At 37.8% G+C, this 22,090-nt stretch overlaps 1 protein-coding gene across 15 annotated transcripts in view; it reads left to right on the top strand.

Annotated features, from left to right (window-relative positions):
• The window catches only part of BCAT1 (branched chain amino acid transaminase 1), a 111,570-nt gene extending 96,088 nt beyond the window's left edge, over positions 1–15,482 (top strand). For all 15 annotated transcript variants that reach the window (XM_081483765.1, XM_081483773.1, XM_081483771.1 and 12 more), the window contains 3 exons: positions 1,249–1,389; positions 3,792–3,866; positions 13,607–15,482. In XM_081483765.1, the coding sequence (XP_081339891.1) occupies positions 1,249–1,389; positions 3,792–3,866; positions 13,607–13,648 (258 nt within the window). In that variant the 3' untranslated portion in view covers positions 13,649–15,482. The remainder of the gene's footprint in view (positions 1–1,248; positions 1,390–3,791; positions 3,867–13,606) is intronic.
• Positions 15,483–22,090: the final 6,608 nt, after the last annotated feature.

Here is a 22,090-nt window from a genome sequence, read left to right on the forward strand (position 1 = left end):
CAGGGGCTGTGATTTCCATTTGTATCCATTGTGGACTTGTACATTAAAATAAACGCTCTCTTCTTACTTAAAAAAAAAAAAATCTATACATTCTTTGCTGCCCTTAATTCAAATAGCCTCTTGACAAGCAGTTTTTTTTTTTGAGCTTTAACTACTAAACAAAGAAAGAGAATTAAACAGATTAAAGAATGAGTATGAAACAGATAGTTTAAACACAGCTTAAAAGCATCAGGTTTTGTTTTTTTTTCCCCCACTTCCTATCCTTGAGCAGATGTTCAAATAATTTAGCGGAAGTTGATGAGAGGGTATACCAATAATTCTGTGATGAAACTCAACCTAAAACGGCATCAGAGAGAAAGAAGAGGATTACTGCTATAAAGTCAACTGAATCAGTGAATTTAGGGGAAAAAAGAATACACAGTGTAATTTCTCAAATATGCTATCTGTGTATGTTTTAACATAATGAGATATTTCAGATATTTAAACTCAGCCCCTGTTTCTACTCCATAAAAGACACAGTAGAAAGAGGACTAGATTTGGAGTCAGTCAGATCAGACCCAAGTTCAAATCCAATTTCTGCCATTTCCTAGCTGTGAGCCCTCAGGGATGTCACTCAATGTCCTTGAACCTTAATTTTCTCATCTGTAAAATAGGGAGATAATACCCACCTTAAAAATTAGAGAATGTGGTATGTAACTGATGCTCAATAAATAGTGGCTATAATTATTCATATTAGATAATAATATACTTTCTCTTATGATAAAAAGGGTTTGGAACACACATTAAGTAACATTCGAGTGCATCAGCTTGTGAAACTTTGGCCATGATAACAAATAAAAGGCAGAAAAGAAAGCAAGTATTAAAATATACCATGTACTCTATCATGCTGATCTTATATTTTATACTCTGATCATCTCATTTAGAGATGCTGTGACCTTGGAGTAGGTTGCTTAGCATCTTGGTGTGTTTCCCAAAAGATGATGTCACTCTTTCCAGCTTTTCTTCTAAACACGATTATGACATTGTTTCAGTTCAGTCAGAAGGTAAAGTAAAAAGGTCTGTACCTCAGGGCATTTTTTGCATGTCTTTTCCTTAAATATATATATATATAATCTATTTTTTAATGAAGGATAATTGCTTTACAGAATTTTGTTGTTTTTCTTCTGCCAAATAAAATGGATCAGCCCTAAGTATACATATGTCCGCTCCCTCTTGAATTATATTTGTTTTTATTTCTATTCCAAACAGGGTGAATTTAAGGTATCAGAGAGATACCTCACCATGGATGACTTGACCACAGCTGTGGAGGAGAACCGGGTGAGGGAGATGTTTGGTTCAGGTACCGCCTGTATTGTTTGCCCTGTTTCAACTATACTGTACAAGGGTGAGGTAAGGCATTGTTTCTTCACTTCCTGTCATTTTCAAACATTTGCCAATAATTCAACTCTTTGAATATACATATGGACAAAATGCTAGTTGGCCACAGGATGCAATGGATTTTTTAAATAACTTGACATTCTGTTAATTGTGGCAGTTGTCTTTATGAACCTGTGTTAGCAAATGACTTATTCAACTTTCCACTGGTTTCCTGAAAGCTCCAACAGTTTCATCCTTGGTTATCATACCTGCCTTAAGTATGCCAATAGGCTTACACTCATCTAGCATCTCTCTAAGGAAGGTCTTCTTGTTGTTAGTTGCTAAGTTGTGTCTGACTCTGCGACCCCGTGGGCTGTAGCCCGCCAGGCTCCTCTGTCCATGGAATTCTCCAGGCAAGAATACTGGAGTGGGTTGCCATATCCTTCTCCAGGGGATCTTCCCAGACTAGGTATCAAACCTGAGTCTCCTGCATTAGCAGGTTGATTCTTTACCACTGAATCACCAGGGAAGCCATAAGGGAGGACTTACAAGTAGTTATATTTCAGTCTCTGGTTTCCAAAAGGACTTCCTAACTACTGGAGGAGGAATAGCAAATTGTTAAGGAAAACTCATTTGAATGATGAGTGAGTTTTTTCATCTTCATCATCATCATTAATTAAACCACTTCATAAAACATTTTCATTTGGCAAACATGCATTTACTTCCAGAAGCTTTTAGTTGGAAGACATTTTCTCCAACTAAATTAATCTTGTTTATATATGCTGTACTTCCATTTCTTGTCAGTGTTTTTGTTGTTGTTGTTGCTGTTGTTTGCTTTCTTCTTTATAACAACATAGCTCCGTCCTCATCTAACTTCATAATTCGTAGGCACAGGGGCATTATTTTTATAATATAATTGGCTTAACTTATTCATAATAGTAAATGCAAATTCTATTGGTTTTTAAATTCAACATTATAATTATGTTTCCTCAACTGGGTGAACTGATTTTTTTTTCTGCTGATTTAAATGGTGGTTGCTTCATTGCTTGGGATTTCCACAAACGACATAATTGCATGAACAGATAGATGATTTCAAGGGAAAAGGATTATTCTATCTTATATGGGTACTTGTACTGATTATAAAGCTGCTGTTTCACATTTTACTGTGGTCATAACTAGATAATATATTATTGGGCTACACTTGAATGAACTAAAGTTGTCATTAGGTCAGTTTTTTTTAAAGCACATGTTTCTTTTAGTATTTATTTATTTGGCTGTATCGGGTCTTCGCTGCATCTTTCAGGATCTTTCCTTGCCACATACAGAGTCTCTCTAGTTTTGGCTCTCGGGGTCAGTAGTTGTGGCACACAGGCCAAGTTGCTCCACAGCATGTGAGACCGTGGTTCCCTGACCAGGGATCGAACCCACTTCCCTTGCACTGCAAGGTGGATTCTTGGTCACTGGGCCATCAGGGATGTCCCTGGGTCAGATTTTTAAACTTCAGTTGTTATTTCATCTCTAGAAATAAGTTTATAAAGTTTAACACATTTTGTGGTCTTGTTTTAGGGGAGCATTCAGAGCCAAGAGGTATATCTAATTATCCTGTTACCCTAAAGAATGTAATAAGAAGGAGTATAGACTATCTACTAAAATCAAACAATCAAAAGCCTCAAGCCAACAAGGCATGAATAGACATGACTCGAAATACAGATTAGGGTCATAAAATCTCTTGGCCCTGACTTTAACCATCTGTGCAACTTTGTGGAATTTGTGGCCCTTGGAAGCTTGGCTTAGAACAGGCAGGTTTAGCAACCCCTCTTGTGAAGACATAGACTTGTTTGCATTTATGTTACTGATGGACTTCCCTGGTGGTCTGGTGGTTAAGACTCCATGCTTCCACTGCAGGGGGGCACAGGTTCGATCCCTGGTCAGGGAACTAAGATCCTGCATGCCATACCACGAGGCCAGAAAACAAACAACAACAACAAAAACAATGTATGTCCCTGAAATGGCTTGCTTTAATTCATGGCAGAATATCTTTTGAGTTCTCATTCCCTGCCGAAAGGGTTATATATGGAGGGTGATATTTCATCCTTGTAGGTTCTCAAGATGTTGGAGGAAGTAGGGTTCTTTAAGTTTAGCCACTGTTCTAGGTACCCCTGGCTTCTCGTTGGTTCTTCAAATCAGCCTGGAGATTGGCATATAAACCAGTTGTGCCCTGAAATCAGCTGGTAGGAGATGAACAACCTAGCATTGACTAGATTGTGTTTATTCAAATTAAGAATAAGAAAGAATCTTTGGCATAGAAGTTAGCATATGTAACAAGGTTATCATAGTGCCATTCCCGATTTTGGTAAAATTGCTTAGTTTCTTACTTGTTGTCACTGTGTACATGAATATCCTCAAATTAGTTCATGTCTGGTTTTCTCTTATAGACTATACACATTCCAACTATGGAGAATGGTCCTAAGCTTGCAAGCCGCATCTTGGAAAAACTGACTGATATTCAGGTAAGCGCATCTATTTTTAAGATGTTATTTATTTCATTCAAAGCCTAGAACCAAATCTTACCTCTGTGGAGAGAAGAGAGTAAGTACTGCCATTTGAGGTCAACAAACTAAATTTAAGGACGATGTTCCTGATAGTATGTGTGGGCATGAGCAAAGTGGAAATGAGAAAAAAGATGCGTATTTAAAAAAAAAAAAGGAAGGAAGGAAAGAAGGGAGAAAAAGATACAAACACACACACATATATACATACACAGTCAGAGAGTCAGAGGCTCAATTACTTAACATTAAAAAATAAATATATTCAGTAAATTTTGATAACACTTAAAAATCTCATTGAAAAGTATAACATACTTTTATAAAAGAAAAAAGCTTTAAAGTAGAAGAAAGCACAGAAAAAATAACATTACCTGTGATTCCATCGCAGGTAAAAGCACCATTAATTTTTGATACTTTGATTTTCAATATTTTGTAAGCATTTATATATTTTTAGATAGATGTTTTTCTAACAATGGCATCACATATAATTTTGTTAACCTGCTTTTTTTACTTAATAAATCATTTGCTTTTTGATATCAGTAAATTTTAAAATTTCATGTATAAAGTTTAATTGAACTCCACTATGTTGATAAAGAATAATTTTTAAAGAAATCTTATTGTTGAACATTTATGTTGTTGGAAGTTCTTTCACAGTGTATGTTTAATTTTTTTCTTTAGGATAAATTCCTTAAATTGTAATTATTGGGTCAAAGAGCATGCAAACCTGTTTTTTAGTACTGCTAACTTTGTTTTGTTTATTTTTTTCTGAGCAACAACCTACAGTAATATCATCAGGCAGTTGAGCATCTTTCTAGGTAGGCAGATAATATACTCGGTAAACCTGACTCACCTGTAAAAGATATTTTTCCAAAATTTGGTGAGCCTAGATGCCATCATTTCCAGCTGGTGAAAAGGGATCCGAGATTCAGATTGAAATGTAAAATGAAGTTTAATTGATGGGTGACATCAAATGGTGTGGGGTCTTAAAAACTAAGCAATTATTTAAAGTTGATTGGGAAAGCAGCAGGTCCCTACAGAGCAATTGAAGACTTTGGATAAAATATGTTATTTTTTGAAGACTTAGCAACTTTTATGCAAAATTTATAACAATAAAAGAAAGATTGTGGGTTTTGAATTTATGAGTTGTCTTACTTCTATTCTTCAATAAAAGTTTTCTGTAGGAATTTTCTGTAACCTTAAAGGAACATCTTAATATTAGAGGACTTAAAACTTAGAGTTGTTTTCTACTTTTGTATGTAGAAACAATCGAAAGTAATTTGAAGAAATTTAATAAAACTTTTCTGCATGGATTGTTCAGGTATTTCTCTTTTAGTGAGTCTTTTTTTAAATTGATGTATGGTTGATTTATAATGTTTCAGGTGTATAGCAAAGTGATTCTGCTTTATATATATATCAGTTCAGTTCAGTCACTCAGTCATGTCCAACTCTTTGCGACCCCATGGACATGGGGCATGCCAGGCCTCCCTGTCAATCACCAACTCCCAGAGTTTACCCAAACTCATGTCCATTGAGTTGGTGATGCCATCCAACCATCTCATCCTCTGTTGTCCCCTTCTCCTCCCGCCTTCAATCTTTCCCAGCATCAGGGTCTTTTCAAATCAGTCAGTTCTTTGCATCAGGTGGCCAAAGTATTGGAGTTTCAGCTCCAACATCAGTCCTTCCAATGAACACTCAGGACTGATCTCCTTTAGGATGGACTGGATGGATCTCCTTGCAGTCCAAGGGACTATCAAAAGTCTTCTCTAACACTGCAGTTCAAAAGCATCAATTATTCAGCGCTCAGCTTTCTTTATAGTCCAACCTTCACATCCATACATGACCATTGGAAAAACCATAGCCTTGACTAGACAAACCTTTGTTGGCAAAGTAATGTCTCTGCTTTTTAATATGCTGTCTAGGTTGGTCATAACTTTCCTTCCAAGGAGTAAAGTAATCATCTTTTAATTTTGTGGCTGCAGTCACCATCTGAAGTGGTTTTGGAGCCCCCAAAAATAAAGTCTGACACTGTTTCCACTGTTTCCCCATATATTTGCCATGAAGTGACGGGACTGGATGCCATGATCTTACTTTTCTGAATGTTGAGTTTTAAGCCAACTTTTTCACTCTCTTCTTTCACTTTCATCAAGAGGCTCTTTAGTTCTATACTTTCTGCCATAAGGGTGGTGTCATCTACATATCTGAAGTTGTTGATATTTCTCCCGGCAATCTTGATTCCAGTTTGTGCTTCATTTAGCCCAGCGTTTCTCATGATGTACTCTGCATAGAAGTTAAATAAGCAGGGTGACAATATACAGCCTTGACGTACTCCTTTTCCTATTTGGAACCAGTCTGTTGTTCCATGTCCAGTTCTGTTGCTTCCTGACCTGCATACAGGTTTCTCAAGAGGCAGGTCAGGTGGTCTGGTATTCTCATCTCTTTCAGAATTTTCCACAGTTTATTGTGATCCACACAGTCAAAGGCTTTGGCATAGTCAATAAAGCAGAAATAGATGTCTTTCTCAGATTTTTTTTTCCATTATAGTGGAAGTGAAAGTGTTACTCACTCAGTCATGTGATTGTTTGTGATCCTATGGAGTGTAGTTCACCAGTCTTCTCTGTCCATGGAATTCTCCAGGCAAGAATATTGGAATGAGTAGCCATTTCCTTCTCCAGGGAATCTTCCCAACCCAGGTCTCCTGCATTGCAGGCAGATTCTTTACCATCTGAGCCACTAGGGAAGCCCCCAGGTTATTATAAGATACTGAGTATATTAGTAGTTCCTTATGCTATACAGTAGGTCCTTGTTGTTTATCAGTTTTATATATAGTGGTGTGTATTACTGTTAATCCCAAATTCCTAATTTTTCCTCTGCTAGAGTAGTTTTATATTTTTTAAATAAATTTTTAGAGTTATCTGAGTAAATCTGATGAAAGTAGATAAGTTATTAGTGTTTGCTCAAGTAAAAAGCATAAATTGAACAAAATATTATATAATTGAGTTGTGAAAGCCTTTATCCAAATCAAAACTTAAAAGATTTTTAAGAGGGGAAGAAGTGTGGCTACAGTGATAAGGAAAGATTACTTTGGAGCATTTTCTTGAACAAATTGTACAGAAGAGCACGTTTCAGTCTATAGCAGTTAACACACAAAATAGATTCCAGTAGTACCACTTAGAAATGATATGAAATAAGAAAATTGTCTATTTTACACTTGGTAGTGTAAATATGCCAAGTCTTTATGTTGGGGTATAGCCAATTAACAATTTTGTGATAGTTTCAGGTGGATTGCAGAGAGACATATCCATACTTGTAATGTATCCATTTTCCCCCAAACGTGATCCCTTCCAGGCTGCCACATAAAATTGAGCAGAGTTCCCTGTGAGAAAGAGTGTATTTAGAAGTAAGATTACAGAAGGCAGGAATGTAGGTGACAGAAGTGAATGGTTTTGATTCATTCATTCAACAATTATATTGAGCACACACTGTATGCCAGAGGCTGTTCCAGATGCCCGGGATAGAGTAGTGGAAAAAGTGACCAGGAAATTGGAGAAGTCAAAGCAAACTGATATAGAAGGACAGATTTATTCAATTTAAATTTGAGACCATATCAAAAGGTTTAAAAATAAAAGTTACATATGAAGTAGAAAAGGAGGAGAAATAGAACATTTTTCTCTTACCTGTGTGTATTCTCTATATAACTTGGCTAAGAAGTTAGTAATTTCTCTTTTTACCTTAGGTAGTAAAGTATAATAGTAATAACACTAAAAAACTAATGATATGTTCAAGAGCTCTGTACTGAACAAAGAAACAAAGGGATGCAAGCATGCATGTGATCAGTCATGTCCAACTCTTTGCCACCCGATGGACTATAGCCTGACAGGCTCCTCTGCCCATGGAGTTTTCCATGCAAGAAGACTGGAGTGGATTGCCATGCCCTCCTGCAGGGGATCTTCCTGACCCAGGGATCGAATCTTTGTCTCTTGCTTTTCCTGGCAGGCAGATTCTTTACCACTTGAGCCACCTGGGAAGCGCAGGGATACATGAGATTCTGAATTAAACCACCAGCCAAGCACCAAATCTGCTCCAAATTGTTAAGTAACCCAGGACCATCCCTTTGGAATGTAAGACCACCTCTTTCTTCTTCAATTATTTTGTGCCTGTGGGCATGAAACCTACAGTTTCAAAATTACTCTCTTACAAGATGGCAAATTGATCCTGTCAGCCAAGCTACTAAATTGTCTGTTTCTCTCCAAGAAAAATAATTTAAGTAATTACTGAGGAAAAAGCATAGAATTGCACCAGTTTTACATTTGATCTCTTTGACGTTACATGGAAACATGATGTTTCCTCCCAAGTGTTCTGAAATTAAAAAGGAGCGCAATAGCAACCGAAGAATCCTCAAGGTTCTTGCCAGTTCTTTCTCTGGGGAGAGAATTCCTTCTTAACCACAGATCTGATTTTCATTTAACTTGTATATTTCTGTATATGAGCAAGAATCTCTGAGGCTGAGTGTTCATCCCATTTGGCTAATTAGCCATATAGTTCCCTGGGTCTTACTGCCCTACAAATTACCTCGTGGGGGGCAACTTTTCAAATGACAAGGTTTTAGAGTTTTCCCCTTCTTTCTTTTCCAATTTTTTTAATCGGTGAATGCAGACTGATTTTGTGATTTTTTTTTTTTTTTAATATTTATTTATTTGGCTGTGTTGGGTCTTAGTTGTAGCACGTGGGATCTTCCTTGTCATTCGGTATCTTTCATTGCACCTGGACTCTCTAGCTGTAGCTTGTGGTCTTAGTTGCTCCTTGTCATGTAGGATCTTAGTTCCCTGACCAAGGATTGAACCATTGTGTGGATTCTTAACCACAGGACCAACAGAGAAGTCTCTTCTTCTTCTTTTTATTTTTTTTTTACTAATGTAACAAAAAAAAAAGCACCTCTGTGTTCATACTTAACCAGACTTGAACTTGGAGAACATCACCATGCTGTCCATATCCCTCGCTCTCAGACCATTGCTCTTTGCTATTCCTGTTACCATCATACTCACCTTTGCTTCTGCCATAAGGGGGTCTCCTCTGTCCTCCAATATGTTCTGCTCCATTTGCTTCCTTCCTGCTTTCCTGTATCTTCTACAGTTTGCCTGTTTGATAAGATGTTGGTTGTTTCTTCAAGATGCATCTCCTTGAAGAATCTTTTAAATCTCTAGAATAGCATCCCCTTTCCTCAGTACAAACATATATTCATCCACTTAACTGCTGCTTCTTCCTCTTTTTCCATAGTCCCTGGATGATCACGTAGGACTTTTAAAGTATGCGCTGATTAGTCACACATTTACCTTTGTTCCATGGTTGTTTGAGTGTGGGTGTTATTTTATTCTCTTTTTGTAGCTCCAATATTCTCACAGCATCTGTGCCACAGTACATACTTAGTAATGTTTCTTTTTTTTTTAATTTTTTTACCCTGACTCCTGCTAATATTTTCTCTTTGTACTATATTCTTCAATTTTTAAAATTAATGTTAATTAAAGTTTTTTTTAGTTAATTCATTTTTGGCTGTGATGGCTCTTCATTGTGGCACAGGGGCTTCCTCTGGTTGTGGTACATGCAGGCTTCTCTGGGCCTCTCTAGTAGTGTTACGTGAGTTTAGTTGCCCTGTGGCTGTGGGATCTTAAATCCCTGATCAGGGATTGGACCCAGGTCCCCTCCGTTGGAAGGCAGATTCTTAACCACCAAACCACAAGGCAAGAACCTCAGTCATGTTGAAAAAGGAATGAATGGGTGAGTGACGCACCAAGCAAGTACTGAAGAACAGAAACGTGTTGCCCTTGTGTATTAACACCTTCTGAGAAGAAATAAAAATGTCTAATCGTTTTACAAAAAGAAAAAAAAAAACTTAAGAGAATCTGATTTAGATTTTTTTCAAAGTGAGCTATACTTCGAAACTGCTGTCAAGATCAGATAAAAGCTGCAGCCCAGGTCGTAAATATCGGGGTAGCATGCTTGAGTAACTAGCAGTGCTGCTATTGCCATTTCAGAAAGTGGGAGGAGTGATTGTCAAGACCCAAAGGTGGACATCTTCACTGGTTTAAAATAAGGGCAGCTGAGTGGGATCAATGCGTGATCTGTATTGATAGCCCATCACCAGATAGAATTTTAAAAATCGCTTTTCCCACCACTGGCTGCAGCTTTGTGAGAATAAATAACCGTTCCTTCCCTGGAGAAGTCCTGAGCTATTCTGTGTGTGTGTGCAGACTTGGTGAACATTCTAGATTGCCTTGATGGTGCAGTCCCTTGCCCAGCTTCCCAGCCCCTCCTTGTTCCCTAATTCACACTTCACCCCTTGTTTTTGGATCACAGAGCTTTGCATGGCCATTGAATATGACCTACAACCAGGATGATGAAGTGTTAACTGGTGGGCAGCCCTGGTTCTGTTTTTATTGGCCTTGTTGAGAGTTAAGTGCCTAACTTGCAGCTTGGCCTTTTATGTTTTAGAATTTTCTGCCAAATGTAAAAGGCACGTTTTAGCAAAGGCCTTGTAAAATTATTTGCCAAACGTGCATCAAATGCAAGTAATAAGCTTGTCATTATTAGACACGTTTTAGTTCAGTGTTCTAACTGGAATTGATGAAAAGTTGAAAAATTCTGCACGTCACACCGATCCTTCCACATGGACTCAAAGTACCATTCCACAGGCTGGATTTGATTTACTGCATTGCAAACATTAAAGGCTGTTGCTATGGTAGTGTTAAGGATGCATTTTTGTTGTTTAGTCACTAAGTCATATCTGACTCTTTGCAACCTTATGGACTGTAGCCTGCCAGGCTCCTCTCCATGGGATTTCCCAGGCAAGAATGTTGGAGTTGCCATTTCCTCCTCCAGGGGATGTTCTCGACCCAGGGATCAAATCCTCATCTCCTGCATTGGCAGGCAGATTCTTTTACCACTGTGCCACCAGAGAAGCCCGTTAAAAGCATTGACAGCAGTATAAGGACAGCCTGGTCCATGCAGACAAGTGTTTTATTTCCCTGCCTTCTCTGGATACCTTTTAAAGGAAGCATATTTCTATTCCTGCTAAAATCTGTCATCTCTACTATGAATTACTTCACCTTGGAAAATTAAAGTACATTGTTCATCATTGAAATGAAAGGTGATAATCACCTAGGTCTAGATATTATGAATTAGCTGTATTATCACATCCCTTGAATAACATCTCAGGATGCTATGATTTTTCATGAAAGCATGAGTTGCAGGACAAGAGAGAAAAACCTTAATACATATTGTGTAGGTTCCTGAATTACATGGCCTATGACTGTCATCGTATTCAAAACTGATCTTGACTGTTAATAAAACTAAAACTGGTAACTGAAAGCAAATTCATTTAACTGGTGAGATTCATGATGAAATTATAGTCATGAATCATAAGTTTGTAGATCTGCTAAAATGTCAATAGGGCTTCCCAGATGGCGCTAGTGGTAAAGAACCCAGCTGCCAGTACAGGAGACGCAAGAGATGTGGGTTTGATTGCTGGTTCCAGAAGATCCCCTGGAGAAGGAAATGGCAACCCACTCCAGTATTCTTGACTGGAGAATCGCATGGACAGAGGAGCCTGGCAGGCTACAGTCCATAGGGTCACAAAGAGTTGGACATGACTGAAGCGACTTAATATGCAAGCACACACATACCCAATAGGAAACGTGGAAACCCACTTAGCATACAAAATATCAGTAGGCTGATAATTATTATTAATGGCTAAAGTGTCTAATGTATTAATGGAAATTCAAATAGGAAAAATAAAATGTGTATATTGCTATATATATAAATCAGGTAGAATTTGGGAATGTTTTGTCTGGCATTCATTATGAAATCAACAGTGTGAACAGTGGGAGGCCATACTCTGTAGGCAGCACTTTCTGATGTGGATTAAGTAAGTCACTTAGTGACATTGGCTTCCTTCAGTCTCCTTTTCATGTAAGCCAGAAGGTTGTAGGGGGACCCATTCTTAGCTTCTAGTATTTTTACCAGTTTGATAGATTCTGCTCTCTGAAGTCTTTAAAACTCCATTAAGAGGCACCCAGGACACGGACAGTGTGATTGAGGAGAAATAGCATTGCACAGAGACAGAAATGGGCTGTAGTTAAGAGTTTCCTAGAAGAGAACAGACTTATGGTTGCCAAGGGGTATGGGAGTGGGGGAGGGATGGATTGGGAAGTTGGGGTTAGCAGAAGTAAACTATATAGAAAATGTATAAACAACAGAACCTATTGTATAGGACAGATAAATGTATGCAGTATTCTGTGATAAACCGTAATGGAAAAGAAGATGGGAACATATATATGTATATATTTACATATATACATATATATGTGCTGTGCAATGCTTAGTTGTTCAGTCGTGTTCGACTCTTTGCGACCCCATGGACTGTAGCCTGCCAGGCTCCTCTGTCCATAGGATTTTCCAAACAAGAATACTGGAATTGGTTGCCATGCCCTCCTCCAGAGGATCTTCACAACCCAAGGATCGAACCCAGGTCTCCAGCATTGCAGGCAGATACTTTACCTTCTGAGCCACCCAGGAAGCCCAAGAATACTGGAGTGGGTAGCCTATCACTTCTCTAGGGGAACTTCCTGACCCAGGAATCAAACCAGGGTCTCCTACATTGCAAGTAGATTCTTTATCAGCTAAGCTACCAGGGAACCCTATATATATAGGCCCTTCCAGTGAATATATATATATATATATAGGAAGGGCTGAGGCTAAAGCTGAAGCTCCAATACTTTGGCCTCCTGATGCAAAGAACCAAATCACTGGAAAAGACTGTAAGGAGAAGGGGGCGGCAGGATGAGATGGTTGGATGGCATTACCGTGTCAATGGACATGAGTCTGAGCAAAGTCTAGGCTATAGTGAAGGACAGGGAAACCTGGAGTGCTGCAGTCCATGGGGGTCGCAAAGAGTAGAACATGACTTAGCAACTGAACAACAACGTGTATATATAGACATGTATATGTATGTATATATATATACACACATATATATGTATGCATAGCTGAATCACTTTATATGGCAGAAATTAACATTACATTGTAAATCAACTATACTTCAATAAAAGAAAATTTTAAAAACAGAGTTTGCTAGAGCCTTAGTGTCCTTAAATGAGAAGCTGGACTTAAAAGTTTATTGCTCTTCACACTTGATTTTTTTAGCTTTAGAACTTTCTGCAAAAGAGACCTTTCCTGGAATCCCAGTATATGAAACCAATAGAAGTGGAACTGCTCTGAAGTGAAATCCAGAGCCATACTTATTTGGCTCATTCCCTGCAGACTAGATGATTTTTAATGTTCTTTCCAATTCAGGAATTCTAATGTTTTGTATTCATTTCAACTGAAGTTATATTAGTACTAAATAGGCGATTCAAGCTAAAACGGGACATGATCTAAGAAACTAAATACAGAATAGCAGTGAAAAGGCATATGTAAGGAACCTATACCAGCTATAAATTTGAGCTCAACAATAATTATGAAATCTATGTTTCTTCCCAGGTATTTGACTGTTTCTTTATACATAGTCTTATTTTCAATATGAACCTGCTTTTAATGTATAAAACAGAAGTGAACCTTTTGTTCAACGTTGGTTATATCATTAAGTTTATTTGTAAGCTGTTCCTGTGCTGTTAGCTTTTACACTGAAACATGTTTTCTTGCTTTTCTTTTAGTACGGAAGAGAAGAGAGCGACTGGACAATCACAGTAGCCTAAATGGAAAAGAACAGGATATCATTTGTGTGCGCTGGGGACAGACTGTTGCATTTGAATTATGAGAAATGTCTTTGGCTACCTGATCTTAGTTGTGCATCATGTTGTTCATATTATCTGTGTTACCAGAGTGATTGTTTCCTCATGCCAGAGAAGATGAATCGCAGTCATCCAATGGTAGTTTCTAAACTTGCTCCTAGAAGCTCTCCTTACCTTCTCTAGAGAGTTGATTATGGAAGCCATATAAGTGTAGAATTTTCCTCCGTAATCTTAGTACCTCCCTTAGGGCTTCACTCAGATTTTTTAAAAAAATATTTATTCTTTAGTATAAGTTATGTTCTGCTTCTCAACCAATGAGTGTCTTTGTGTTTGAAAGCTGATCTGAGTACATTGCATAGGTACCATTTCCCGGAACAAAGTGTGTTGTTGTTGTTGTTTATAAATCAAGACTTAGAGAAACTGGATTTCTTTCCCTTACATTTCTTTTCAGGTCCCCTAAGTCCATCTTAGGGAGAATCTCTCCTCCTTCCTGATATCACAGTCTGCACCAGGCTCCACTGGTACATCTACAAGACCACCCCTGCTGTCGCCACATTGTGTTGTAATTCGTGGGCAGGCTTCATTACAGGACTGAGGGTCTTGTGCCTTATAGATCTTTGCATCCCCCAGCCTAGCCAATAGTAAAGAATGAATGAACATTTAGCTTCTATAGAAGTGTACCTTCTTTGTTTCTATATTATGAAACCTCTTTATTAGAATTTGTGATTGATTCTGACTTTGTCGATATTTACCTCATGTCATCTTTCGTTTCCATGGACTGCCAAGTCATTAGAGATACTCTGATTGTAGTTTGTTGGAGGAATGATTTCTTATTTGAAGACTGTCTTGGAATTAAAGTAATAATTCTAGAAAGATGATGATATCATACCAACCAAATGGAAATGACATGTTAAATGTTAAATACATAAATGTTGAAGTGTTAAATACAAAATAAATCATATTTAGTTTTTGGTAGAAAGCTAAGAGGAATATACTCTGGATTTTATACTCTGGTTTTATAGGTGCTCTTTCCTGTTGAATGGGGATTGGATAAGCACATGGCTAGGGTATAAGGAGAGCGATTATAGATGATATTTTCCTTGTTTGGGAGCTGTGAGTTAAAATTGTAGTATCCTGGTTTATCTAGGGGAAAGTCAAATCTTGATAGAAAACATTTACCCTTGGAAGGTCAGCTCTCAGACGTTTTATTTTGGTTTCCTTCAGTCCTAATAACTTTCATCTTGCTGATCATATTTCATTCTCTTTTCAGAGCAAGGAAAAAAATTCTAAAAGTTTGACGTGCTGGAAAAATTTCCTTAAGGCATTTAGCAGCACATAGCAAATGGGGCTTTGATTCTTTTCCAAGACTTTTGGCCATAGGGTCTTTTTAGATAGGAATTGTAAAATGAAAATGAGGAAAGTAGAAGATGAAAAGGAATGGTAAAAATATCTTTTTTAGGGGGCTCTTAATTGGCAATCTGAAGTCTTGGAAGAGTCTGTTCTTTTCAGGTCTGACATGCTTTAACTGTCCTCCACCCACGTTGTTCACCAAGTAGCATTCTAAGCGTCTGCTTTTGCCTTGGCTAAACCTTGTGACCTCGCTTTCAATAGTGTAGTCTAGAAATGACCTAAGGTAATTCTAACCTGTCAAGTAGCACATAATAACCAGACTCAACATTCCTATGAGAAATGGAAGTCATTTGTTTGCCACAAATACATTTTATACTTTGCATCTCTAAATTTAGTATGACGAGACATGTTCCTTGTAAAAGTTGGAGAACAATATGTCTTGACATTATGTCTGTGTGATTTCTTTCATCAAACCTTAAGAGCATTTTAAGCCCTTAAAAACCAGACTTTGTGAAGACGAAGGATATACATTTAAAGAAACCAAGTCTCCTAAAACAGTGAACACAATCTGCCATTCTCATTTAAGTAATAAGACAGGAAATTGACCTTGACAGTAACTTGTTAAATAGATTTAAAAGGAACATCTGCACATCTTTTTTCCTTGTGCACTGTTTGTTTAATTGCAGTGGATTAATACAGCAAGAGTGGCACATTATAACTAGGCAATTATCCATTCTTCAAGACTTAGTTATCGTAACACTAATTGATCATTTAAGGCGTAAGATAGTCTAGCATTAGGAACATGTGAGGCTAATCTGCTCAAAAAGATCAACAAATTAATATTGTTGCTGATATTTGCATAATTGGCTGCAATTATTTAATGTTTAATTGGGTTGATCAAATGAGATTCAGCAATTCACATGTGCATGATTATAAACAGAACTGGTGGCACTTAAAATGATAATGATTAACTTATTTTGCATGTTCTCTTCCATTTTTTTTTTTCCCATTTTTACATTTCAGACCAAGTTCGTCAGTCTTTTTCAAAACAAAATCAGTAGAAACCAAGATCTTAAAACAAAGTGTTCAGGCATTAGAAATAACCAGAGCATTTCCTAAAGCTGTTGGCTTTTAGGAATTTCTCTGTTGCAGTCATTTATCAAGGATTCCGCTCACAATACACCAAAAGACGAGTCCATTTCAGGGACGGGTACTGTGGTTCCCAGAACTTGCAGGAATGAATACACTCATAATAAAACCTTTACTTCCAAAAGTACAGAGGAAGAATAAAAGGGAAAAAGGAAAAAATGCCTGGGAAACATTGTTCTAGAATCACTTTTTTTTTCTACCTAGAAAACCCCCTTTATTCTTTTCTTAAAAGGTTGTCACTAGGGAGAAAAAAAAAATGATCTTCAGTAGCTACAAGAAAGTGCGGTGTCACATTGATTATATGACTCGGCAGTCTCAGCCTTCTGAAGACCTGAGAAGCTTATGTTATATACCCCGGGTGAGAATTTTTCATCATAGTAGTTTTGTTGCTTGATACAGTTGTACCCAAACAAGTGGTCTCAGTTCAGTTCAGATCAGTCGCTCAGTAGTGTCCGACTCTTTGTGACCCCATGGCTTGCAGCACGCCAGGCTTCCTGTCCATCACTAACTGCCAGAACTTGCTCACAGTCATTTCCATCAAGTCGGTGATGCCATCCAACCATCTCATCCTCTGTCGTCCCCTTCTCCTCCTGCCTTCAATCTTCCCCAGCATCAGGGTCTTTACCAATGAGTCAGTCTTTGCATCAGGTGGCCAGAGTATTGGAGTCTGGCTTTCCTCAAATCAGAGCACTTTGGGGCACTTGTTCAGTCTCTCAGTCATGTTCGACTCTCTGTGATCCCATGGACTGCAGCATGCCAGATTCCTCTGTCCTCTGCTATCTGCAGAGCTTGCTCCAATTCATGTGCATTGAGTTGGTGATGCCATCTAACCATGTCATCCTCTGCTGCTCCCTTCTCCTTTTACCTTCAATTTTTCCCAGCACCAGGGTTTTTTTTCCAACAAGTCAGCTCTTCCCATTGGGTGCCCACTTGAGGGCAATTAATGAATATATCTTGGTCAAAAGAATCGTAGGAACCTTTTATTAAAGCTGCAGTTTCAGCTCTGTTTTAGGGAGTTTGTGCTATAAAATCAATTGCTGACATAAGCTTATTTATTTTCCCGATTCCCACTCAATCACTGTATTCTTTTTCCTTAGAAAGGTCCTTTTTAAAATTATATGTTGTTTACCCTTATGATTGGGAAAAGGATATTTTAAGCAGAAAACAATGTTTGTTTACTTTCAGTGAGTGATAGTTTTTATAATATTGAGAGCAATAAGTATTCATGGGGTGCACTAAAGCTTAGACAGGGGTTAGAGAAACATTGGGCTTCCCTGATAGTTCAGCTTGTAAAGAATCCATCTGCAATGCACGAGACTCTGGTTCAATTCCTGGGTCGGGAAGGTTCCCTGGAGAAGGGATAGGCTACCCACTCCAGTATTCTTGGGCTACCCTGTGGCTCAGATGGTAAAGAATTTGCCTGCAATGAGGGAGACCTGGGTTCAGTCCTTGGGTTGGGAAGATCCCCTGGAGGAGAGCATGACAACTCACTTCATTATTCTTGCCTGGAGAATCCCCATGGACAGAAGAGCCTGGGGGCCCATAGTCTATAGAGTCCAAAGAGTCAGACATGACTGAGTGACTAAGCACAGCACACAGCACAGAGAATCATTATAAGTAGGATCCCTGATAGTCCTGGAATGTGAGTTTATTCTGTGAATATGTGATAACTAAGTTATAAATAGTAATCCTGGAAAGTAATTTTAGTAGATATAACACCTATCTGGCTTCCCTGGTGGCTCAGCAGTAAAGAATCCTGCCAGTGCAGGAGACACTGGTTCGATCCTTGGATCGGCAAGATCCTTGACACAGGAGAAGGAAATGTCAGCCCACTCCAGTATTCTTGCCTGAGAAATCCCCTGGACAGAGGAACCTGGTGGGCTACAGTCCATGGAGTCAAAAACAATTGGACACAACATAGTGACTAAACAATGACAATAACACCTATCATTTTGTTTTGCCACAGGTAGAATTTGTTCAGGAGTCTGTTTTCTAAGTACCTCCCCACAAAAGGAGTCACTCTTTCAATAAGCTTAACATATTGACTGATAAAGATCACAAAAGATTATAGTTAATTTGATGATGAGTTCACCTGGTAATTAATGTGCCTAACAACTCACAGTAGGAATTAGAAAATAAGTAGTATATGGACATTACCCTCATGGCATTTGTACTCTCCTATTTAAAGTTTTAGGTATAAAAGTAGTATTTATTAATAATACAGTTAGATAAAGAAGCAAAGGCCAGAGCACGTCTGTTATCAAGAAATCACAGTGAACATTTTCATCTCATTTTTAGAAGAAATATGTCCTATTTTTCCATTCCTTTCTTTCCTCTCATGGGAAACTGGTCAGTAGATTAGTATTTAGGAGTTACTGGTAGGAATTACCTCCTGGTTTACTGCTTACTGAGCTATCCCGGTGGCTCAAGAATCTGCCAAGAGTTCGATCCTTGGGTGGAAGAGCCCCTGGAGTAGGAAATGGCAACCCACTCCAATATTCTTGCCTGAAAAATTCCATGGACCGAGAAGCCTGGCGGGCTAGAGTCTATGGGGTCTCAAAAAGTCGGACATGACTGAGCACATACACAAATCTGCATACTGCATGCATATTGATATAATTGTTGTGCCAACTTAGTATATTTGTTAACTGTATTCCTTTGGAGCAATGTTAAGCTGTTGTGGTACATCTAACAAAAGAACACTTCAAAGTACAGCATCCTTGCTGATCTTAAACTCAAAGTCAGGTATTATTGAAATAAACAAAATGTTTCTACAGTGAGTTTTTCTGGAAAATGTCAATTATGAATCAAACTGTTTAGACTTAGCTAGCAAATGATGGATTACAGCTACTCGGAAAATAGCAGGTGGAAGACTTAATACAACAGTTTTTCACAGCTTGAGGTTTTAAAAGAAAGGCCATTTAAAATATTGCAAAGAGATTTTTTTATTAAAAAAAAAAAAAATCATTGCCAAAAAGTTGTTTTAAAAACACAAAGGCAGGGAATTCCCTGGCTGTCCAGTGGTTTGAACTTGGTGCAGTGAACTGCAGGGGCTGGAGTTTGGTCCCTGGTTGGGAAGCTAAGATCCTGAAAGTTGTACAGACAAAAAAGAAAAAAAATTAAAAAATGAAAGATAAAGTGATTTATTTTCCATCTTTAGCATACATATCAGATATTCATCTGAGGATATGATAATGAAACAGTAGAATATGGAAGAGTTTGGAGTAAATAATTCAGATACATGTAAATATATTTGCTTTAGTGAATGACAAAGGCACAAAATTCAGTCTTAGCAAACCAGTCTGCTGGATTCAAGCATTGAAGTTTCAGGTAAGTAAGTATACTTTTCATACCACAGTAGGCCCGGTTAATAAGGTCTAAAGCTTGAGTTTCATCATGTTTACCTATGGAATCCACTGTTGGGATGGTAAAAATTGGGAACTGTGATATGAGAATGAGTTTAAATGTATTTTCACTGACAGATTTCTCCTCATGCTCACTATTGCAATGGCTAGATTCCTTGTTACCCATCATTGAATGGAGAAAATTTTAGTTAGAGACGTTAGAGGAAGAACAACTGGTAGCAGAGAAAGAAAGGAAAATCTCAAACTTGGGTCTGTGCTGTCCAAAACAGCTTTTTTTTTTCTTGTGCCAGCCATAGGGATCTCCAGCTTTCAATATAGGTCACAAGTACAAACATTGCCAGCTAGAAGATAACTAAATATAGTGGTCAGCTTTTCAGATACTAGAATTTTGCATGACCTTGAGGTCATGTTACATGGGAATCTGACATTCATGTTCCATGGGAACCACTTCGAATTACTACCAATTTGGTTAAGAGTTCATAATTGCATATCCATAAGATCTATTATGTCTTCTTTACTGTTTTAAGATTTGTGAATCATCTTGAGACAAATAAGTAGCAAGGAGTAAATCATGACTTCTTTTTCCCCTTGGGAATACTATTTGCCACCATCCCCCCTTTCCTTGGTGAAGGTTAACTGACTTGGGAAATAGTTGAATATTATCATTTTGTTTTTAACTAAATTGTACAACATGCCGTGATGTCCTCAAGCTAATCTCATAGAGGTTGTTAAAATCATTCTCAGGGTTGAGAAAGGATTGCAAATACCTGCCTCAATTTCTACTTCATTGATAAGTTTTTGAAGAGTGTTAGTATTCTCTCAAGAATATGGCTGTGAGTAGATTTTGAATGAAGTCTTTAAGATAAGCTAGCTAATTTGTATGCATTCATAAATTATGCAGATGGTCCCCTATTGATGAATAAGAATGAATGACCCCACGAATTGCCCAATCAGCCTACACATGGAACCTAACTCCCTATTCTGAAGAATTTGTGCTTGCTTGGTGGCTGAGAGAAAATCAGAGTGTGAGGAAGTAGTGTTTTTTGTTTGTTTTTTTTTTTGTGGACGTAGTTGTAAAATCAGCGTTGATAGATAGAAATGGGAGAATACCAGCTTAACTATGGAATTTTTAGAACTTGTTCTCTTGCATCTAAGTCTGATTTTAATGAAAAAGCCCCCACCATTGCTTGTCTCAAAATTTTCCAGTTGTGTAGCGATTCTTGAAATTCTCTTTAAGAATAATCAAGTAGACAGAAGTACTTTGTAAATAAGGCTTGGCTCTTATGAATATTATTTAAAGGTCATGTTAAAAGGATTTAAGCTCACTAAAAGTGTAACAATGGTAATGTGGAAGATATGGTGGGTAAAGGAAACTACCTCATTCTTCAAAGGTTTTGTTGAAGCACAATTAAGCATTCTAAAATGGCTTTGTTACATGTGAACCATCTGGTGTGAAAGAACTATATTTGTAATGTCTAAAGAACTTGGAGTAATTGTATTTTGCTGGCAATAGTCACATTCTTTATTGTTTGCAGGTTCCTCATCAAATCTTTAATTATACACTGTTTTTGTCAACAATAAAATTTCAAGGATTCCTGTTTGCGTAGTCTCTTGAAATCGGCATTATTGAATGCACAAAATAATCATGCTTAGTTACCATTTTATGATGTTCCAAGGTTTTTGGTCGTGATATAAATGTGGTATGATGTTTTGAAACCAAAAATGACATTGAGAAAGAAGGAATTGAGCACATTCCCCTGGATAGAGTCTAGATTGTCTCATATTTTCAAACATGTGGATTAAAAAAATACAATGGGCATTTAAGAATTGTCCTTTCCCCTGGGTATGGCTCCATCTTTAGCAAAATTTACCTTTGTTTTTGCGTTTTGAACATAAGGGGAATGAATTGCTTCTTCCCATTCACTGTCATAATGAATCTCTCACTGATAAAACAACACATGCCCTAAAGTGCACAATATAAAGTGAAAGGCATTTGATTTAAACTTAGAGAATGTCAATAATGTGTCCTTCTTGTCAAACAGTGATGTGTATAATTGCCCTCATATGCACATATCTTTGAGAGAATAAAGCCAATACAGTATCCCTGAGGGTCACATATTCATTTTCTTGTGATTCATCCCAGCAATTGCAAGTGCAGCAAAACTTGAGGTTTCTCACAGAGTACTGTAAACTGAACTTAAAAGTGTCAAAGTCCTCAGTGACCCTCTTCTCCTGACCCTGTCAACCTGTGAAAATATTGTCCTTTATCACAATCTTTATCAAGAAGTTACGTGCAGAGTTTGAAAGGTCCAGGTGAAGGTTATTAGTCAAGTTCTCTGACAGTGTCAGTGCTCAAATCCCACAAGGGTGACAAAGATAGACCTGTCATTCCTGAGGGTGATGACATACATTCAATGGAGCTTATATGATTTATCAGATGCGACAGCAGTCTCCTTCAGGGTATAAAGTGTCTCTTCTCCATCGGTTTACTAACAGAAGAAAAAAAAAATTAGGGGAGAATTTTCAGCCTTTGTAATTATTT

This window comes from Giraffa tippelskirchi, chromosome 4 (assembly GCF_054371585.1).
Source record: "Giraffa tippelskirchi isolate mGirTip1 chromosome 4, T2T-mGirTip1v1.2.pri, whole genome shotgun sequence".
NCBI lineage: Eukaryota > Metazoa > Chordata > Mammalia > Artiodactyla > Giraffidae > Giraffa > Giraffa tippelskirchi.